This window comes from Pezoporus occidentalis, unplaced genomic scaffold (genome assembly GCF_034315485.1).
Source record: "Pezoporus occidentalis ecotype Australia unplaced genomic scaffold, CSIRO_AGI_Poc_V1 ctg2469, whole genome shotgun sequence".
Lineage (NCBI taxonomy): Eukaryota > Metazoa > Chordata > Aves > Psittaciformes > Psittacidae > Pezoporus > Pezoporus occidentalis.
Window position 1 is genome coordinate 1 of NW_026914360.1, and position 7,141 is coordinate 7,141.

Consider the following 7,141-nt stretch of genomic DNA (forward strand, 5'->3'; position numbering starts at 1 on the left):
TTAGTTTGACTTGATCAGCAAAACAACCTCTCAATTCCTCTCTCCCCAAACTCCTTCTGGCTGCATCAACACCTCCAAGACCAGTTCTCCTGCAGAGACCTACCCAGGAAGACAGGCCCAGGACAGTTTGCTTTGTATTTCCCCATCTATCACACACCTCTTCCTTTCAGTGTTTCCCTGAGAAAGCCCTTTACATCCACAGAGATCATCTAATATTGCATGGAAGGGAGCTGAAAACAAACACAACAAAGCATCCTCACACAACAAAAGCATGGGGATTAGTTTCCAAAAGACAGCTTTATTTCCATACACTTGACTAGTGATTGTACAACACTTTGGTCAAAAGCATTGGCTCAAAACGTGGCTGCTTTGAGGATATAGCAGGATGAAGTCAGATTTCCCAGTCTTCATCTGAAGAATCCTGAGTGCTGGTGTGTCCTGAATGCTTCTCCTACATGAAGAGATATTATAAAACCCTTGGTAGAAAAATTAACTGATAACCTTGTCCCAGACATTTAGAAAACACAAAGGATGGGGCAAACAGGGGAGAAAACCGAGCTATGAAAGTGTGGGGAAGGAAGAAGGAGAAGTACACAGGTGGCTTTAAATGTTTTCAATGCAAACCTTGTTTTCTGCTAGAAAGCAACAGACTGCAATCCAGGAGATGGACTGGAGGAGGGTAGAAAATGATTTCTGAGTGGTTTTGAATGTCTTTCTTCCCCATTGGGTACTGGGCTAAAACCAAGGCTTGTGAAGTGGGAAAATCAATATAACAGAGAGAGAAATAACTCTCAATCAAATTCTGGAAAGAAGAAAAATATGTAATTCAAAGATTATTTAAAGGAACTACATGAAGGCAAAAAAGGCCACTAAGAATGCCTGGGTGCACTTGTGCAGGGTGAATAATGCAGCTTGAAGTCCCAGATGCAGACAGCTGGGTACTGCACTTGCTCCATCAGCTTTGTCAGGGGACCCAGCCCAGCAGAACCTTGGCTTTTCAGGGGGGAGGAGGACCCCAAATCCTCCCTCCTAACAGCACTCAGGTTTTTTACAACCCTACTTAAATTCACAGCAGAGCAGAGGCTCAGATATGACTTGTCCCCATTTCCCACAAGGGCTTTGACTTCAAGAGACTGACAGCTTTATTTCTTAGAAGTGCAGCCTGGTTTGTGTTGGAAGGGACCTTAAAGCCCCTCCAGTTCCAACCCCTGCCACGGGCAGGGACACCTTGTACTAGGGAAGCTTGCTCCAAGCCCCTGTGTCCAACCTGGCCTTGAACACTGCCAGGGATGGGGCAGCCACAGCTTCTCTGGGCACCCTGTACCAGCGCCTCAGCACCCTCCCAGGGAAGAGCTTCTGCCTAAGAGCTCACCTCAATATCCCCTCTGTCATTTCACGTGACCAAACCTTGTGGGCTGGAGTTGAAATACCTGGAAATATCAGTTAATATTTCCTTAAAACCAGAAATAACACCAGAAATCATTTGCTAATATAAAACGTAAGCTTAGATACCTGCTGATTTGATGCCAGCAGGGCAAAGCCACCACCTACCTTCTCCCTTTTGCACTCTGAAACCTGAAATAAAGTTTATTGCTATTTTTAATAACATTTAAATAATAAAATATATTAATTTCAAGTAATATTTAAGTAACAATCACTTTGGACAAGAACTTTCTTTCCAGTACACAGTCACTGTCAGCTTTCAGGCTGCAGCCAGAGAAAGTCCTGTCCATGCCAGCACAGAATGTAGCCTTGGTTTAAGGAGAAGCGTGTTTTCCAGCTGTCATGCTTCCAAGTATGTTTAGTCCCTTCTTTGTGCAGGTGCTATATCCACCCATCCTTGAAGGTGCTACATCCAACCAGCCTCTTCAAGGTGCAATATCCAGCCATCCTTGAAGGTGCAATATCCAGCCTGCTTGTTCTCCTCACCAGGGCAGGGTAGCCCTCTCCTTTCAGCTGACTAGGAACCATGAATGGACAAAGAGCAGAGGACTCTCCTTTTTGCTTTCTTCATGGCATTCTTCATATCTGCATTTCTGAGGCTGTAGATGAGTGGATTCAGTATGAAGTCAGCCAGAGAGTGCAGCATGGAGACCACCTCGTCATGCTTTGAGGACTAGCTGGAGCTGGGCTGGAGGTACATGAAGAGGGAGATGCCATAGGACAAAGCAATGGAGATGAAGTGAGAGGCACAGGTGGAGAAAGCTTTGTGTTGACCAACCACAGACCGCATCCGCATGTCAATGGAAAGGACCGACAAGTAGGAGATGAGGATGAAGACCGTGGTGCTCAGTACCTTGAACCCCACCACGGCAGCAACCATCACCTCGATGGCAGGGGTGTCAGAGCAGGAGAGGGCTAGCAGTGGTGGTCCATCACAGAAGAAGTGATTGATCGTCTTGGACCGACAGAACGGGAGACGAGATATGGAAACCGTGTGTATGGTAGAGCTGATCACGCCAGCTAAGTAGGCACCAGCCAACATCCCAATGCAAAGCCTTTGGGACATGACCATGGAGTAGGAGAAGGGGGTTACAAATGGCCATGTAGCGATCATAAGCCATAGCAGCCAGCATGTAGCACTCGGTGGTGGCACAGGTTGCAAAGCAGAAGAGCTGAGTGGCACATCTAATGAAGGAAATCACCTTCTTCTCCACTAGAACGTTCAGCAAGGCTTGAGGGATGATGGTAGAGGAGTAGCAGACATCCAGGAGAGACAAGTGGCTTAGGAAAAAGTACATGGGGGTGTGTAGGCAGGAATCCATTCTGATTAATGCAATTAATTGCAGGTTTCCTATGAAGGTAACCACATAGATGGCAAGGAATAAGACAAAGCACATCACCCACAGGTCTTCCCTGTTTGTGAAGCCCAGGAGAATAAACTCAGAGGGGGACATATAATTATCTTCAACCATAGTGAACCTATAAGCAGTTTGCCTGATTTATGTCTTTAAATTAAAAATTCTGAATAGGCCCAAATCCCTCAATAATGTTAAGAATGTCAGGTTTTGTCTATCAGTCAGTTACACCACTTTAAGTCAATATAAAGTGTGTATATATACATATATACACACACATACATATACTTAGAAGGAAAAAATAAAAGCACAACTTCTTTTTCAGTTTGATGCAGCTGCCTTTACTTTTCAACACAGAAATGCTTCCATTACTGGGTGCTGCCAACAGATGAGACAGAGGAATAAATAGGCCCTTGTGAAGGAAAGGAGCAAATGTGGCTTTCCTTGCTCCCAAAAAGCAGAACCAGAGGGAATGACCCCACTTTCCTTTAGACACTTAAGTCACAAAATATAATCTTGCCTCACATTAATAATTCTCATGACAGAGTCACACCAGAGAGCAAAGCAGGCTGCTCTCCTGGGATTATTAGGGGTGCTTAAGGATTTGATGATTTACATCCCATCAGAGCCAAGGAATTTCAAATCCTTCACCTACATGGGAATAAACCTGTTATTTGAGAAAGCAATGACACAGCTTCACAGATTTTGAGAGCAAATGGACCAATAATGGATCTTTAATTCCTTGTTGTTGATGTATGTAAATCACACCCACCAGCACCTAAATAATCCCAGGGGAGCAGCTGGGCTTATTTAGGTGCTCTCTGATGCTGCCTTTCCTTGAAGGACCTGCAGCACCCTCTCATCTTTGGGAGTACAGTAATGGAAGCATTTCTGATTGAAAAGTAAAGGCAGCTGCATCAAAATGAAAAAGAAGTTGTGCTTTTATTTTTTCCTTCTAAGTAGCAGCATGTGTGTGTATATAAAAAATACACACTTTCTATTGACTTAAAGTGGTGTAACTGATTGATAGATAAAACCTCACATTCTTAACATTATTGAGGGATTTGGGCCTATTCAGCATTTCAATTTGAAGACATAAAGCAGGCAAACTGCTTATAGGTTCACTATGGTTGAAGATAATTATATGTCCCCCTCTGAGTTTATTCTCCTGGGCTTCACAAACAGGGAAGACCTGTGGGTGATGTGCTTTGTCTTATTCCTTGCCATCTATGTGGTTACCTTCATAGGAAACCTGCAATTAATTGCATTAATCAGAATGGATTCCTGCCTACACACCCCCATGTACTTTTTCCTAAGCCACTTGTCTCTCCTGGATGTCTGCTACTCCTCTACCATCATCCCTCAAGCCTTCCTCAATGTTCTGGTGGAGAAGAAGGTGATTACTTGTGCCACTCAGCTCTTCTGCTTTGCAACCTGTGCCACCACCGAGTGCTACATGCTGGCTGCTATGGCTTATGATCGCTACATGGCCATTTGTAACCCCCTTCTCCTACTCCATGGTCATGTCCCAAAGGCTTTGCATTGGGATGTTGGCTGGTGCCTACTTAGCTGGCGTGATCAGCTCTACCATACACACGGTTTCCATATCTCGTCTCCCGTTCTGTCGGTCCAAGACGATCAATCACTTCTTCTGTGATGGACCACCACTGCTAGCCCTCTCCTGCTCTGACACCCCTGCCATCGAGGTGATGGTTGCTGCCGTGGTGGGGTTCAAGGTACTGAGCACCACGGTCTTCATCCTCATCTCCTACTTGTCGGTCCTTTCCATTGTCATGCGGATGCGGTCTGTGGTTGGTCAACACAAAGCTTTCTCCACCTGTGCCTCTCACTTCATCTCCATTGCTTTGTACTATGGCAGCTCCCTCTTCATGTACCTGCACCCCAGCTCCAGCCAGTCCTCGAAGCATGACGAGGTGATCTCCATGCTGCACTCTCTGGCTGTCCCCATACTGAACCCACTCATCCACAGCCTAAGAAATGCGGATATGAAGAATGCCATGAGGAAAGCAAAAAGTAGAGTCCTCTCCTCTTTGTCCGTTCATGGTTCCTAGTCAGCTGAAAGGAGAGGGCTACCCTGCCCTGGTGAGGAGAACAAGCAGGCTGGATATTGCACCTTCAAGGATGGCTGGATATTGCACTTTGAAGAGGCTGGTTGGATATAGCACCTTCAAGGATGGGTGGATATAGCACCTGCACAAAGAAGGGACTAAACATACTTGGAAGCATGACAGCTGGAAAACACGCTTCTCCTTAAACCAAGGCTACATTCTGTGCTGGCATGGACAGGACTTTCTCTGGCTGCAGCCTGAAACCTGACAGTGACTGTGTATTGGAAAGAAAGTTCTTGTCCAAAGTGATTGTTACTTAAATATTACTTGAAATTAATATATTTTATTATTTAAATGTTATTAAACATAGCAATAAACTTTATTTCAGGGTTCAGAGTGCAAAAGGGAGAAGGTAGGTGGTGGCTTTGCCCTGCTGCCATCAAACCAACTGGTATCTAAGCTCATGTCTTATATTAGCAAATGATTTCTGGTGTTATTTCTGGTTTTAAGGAAATATTAACTGATATTTCCAGGTATTTCAACTCCAGACCACAAGGTTTGGTCACGTGAAATGACAGAGGGGATATTGAGGTGAGCTCTTAGGCAGAAGCTCTTCCCTGTGAGGGTGCTGAGGCGCTGGCACAGGGTGCCCAGAGAAGCTGTGGCTGCCCCATCCCTGGCAGTGTTCAAGGCCAGGTTGGACACAGGGGCTTGGAGCAAGCTTCCCTAGTACAAGGTGTCCCTGCCCGTGGCAGGGGTTGGAACTGGAGGGGCTTTAAGGTCCCTTCCAACACAAAGCAGGCTGCGATTCTAAGAAATAAAGCTGTCAGTCTCTTGAAGTCAAAGCCCTTGTGGGAAATGGGGACAAGTCATATCTGAGCCTCTGCTCTGCTGTGAATTTAAGTAGGGTTGTAAAAAACCTGAGTGCTGTTGGGAGGGAGGATTTGGGGTCCTCCTCCCCCCTGAAAAGCCAAGGTTCTGCTGGGCTGGGTCCCCTGACAAAGCTGATGGAGCAAGTGCAGTACCCAGCTGTCTGCATCTGGGACTTCAAGCTGCATTATTCACCCTGCACAAGTGCACCCAGGCATTCTTAGTGGCCTTTTTTGCCTTCATGTAGTTCCTTTAAATAATCTTTGAATTACATATTTTTCTTCTTTCCAGAATTTGATTGAGAGTTATTTCTCTCTCTGTTATATTGATTTTCCCACTTCACAAGCCTTGGTTTTAGCCCAGTACCCAATGGGGAAGAAAGACATTCAAAACCACACAGAAATCCTTTTCTACCCTCCTCCAGTCCATCTCCTGGATTGCAGTCTGTTGCTTTCTAGCAGAAAACAAGGTTTGCATTGAAAACATTTAAAGCCACCTGTGTACTTCTCCTTCTTCCTTCCCCACACTTTCATAGCTCGGTTTTCTCCCCTGTTTGCCCCATCCTTTGTGTTTTCTAAATGTCTGGGACAAGGTTATCAGTTAATTTTTCTACCTAGGGTTTTATAATATCTCTTCATGTAGGAGAAGCATTCAGGACGCAGCGGCACTCCGGATTCTTCAGATGAAGACTGGGAAATCTGACTTCATCCTGATATATCCTCAAAGCAGCCACGTTTTGAGCCAATGCTTTTGACCAAAGTGTTGTACAATCACTAGTCAAGTGTATGGAAATAAAGCTGTCTTTTGGAAACTAATCCCCATGACTAGCGCAAACCATCCACACAGAGGATGCTTTGTTGTGCTTGTTTTCAGCTCCCTTCAATGCAATATTAGATGATCTCTGTGGATGTAAAGGGCTTCCTCAGGGAAACACTGAAAGGAAGAGGTGTGTGATAGATGGGGAAATACAAAGCAAACTGTCCTGGGCCTGTCTTCCTGGGTAGGTCTCTGCAGGAGAACTGGTCTTGGAGGTGTTGATGCAGCCAGAAGGAGTTTGGGGAGAGAGGAATTGAGAGGTTGTTTTGCTGATCAAGTCAAACTAATTATCCGATGGAGGAGGGTCCTTTGGGAGAACAGTTTGCACAACACAAGCCTCTGAGGTAATGCCTCCTGTGAGATAAAACCCCTCCACCAGCCAGCCTGGAGCATCCTGCTCCCAGGCATCTCTCCTTCAACCCATCGCATGGTCTCCAGGAGGAGCTGCAGGCACTGCATCCACCACCACCTTCCTCTTTAACCAAGCAGGTACAAAAGGGTTTGATGGGTGGTGGGTCCAGTTTGACCCTGGTCATGCTGCCTCTCACATGCTTGATGGCATGTTGAATTTCACTCTTCTTCAGGGAC

General features: G+C 45.6%; 2 protein-coding genes across 2 annotated transcripts; one reads left to right on the forward strand and one right to left on the reverse strand.

The window, feature by feature from the left end:
- Positions 1-1,960: 1,960 nt before the first annotated feature.
- On the reverse strand, positions 1,961-3,079 carry LOC134165721 (olfactory receptor 8U3-like). Its single transcript, XM_062622770.1, is given in 2 exon segments — positions 1,961-2,521; positions 2,523-3,079. Coding segments are annotated over 2 exon segments (954 nt in total). The 5' UTR covers positions 2,916-3,079.
- Positions 3,080-3,790: 711 nt separating this feature from the next.
- LOC134165722 (olfactory receptor 8U3-like) lies at positions 3,791-4,870 on the forward strand. Its single transcript, XM_062622771.1, is given in 2 exon segments — positions 3,791-4,308; positions 4,310-4,870. Coding segments are annotated over 2 exon segments (945 nt in total). The 5' UTR covers positions 3,791-3,924.
- Positions 4,871-7,141: the final 2,271 nt, after the last annotated feature.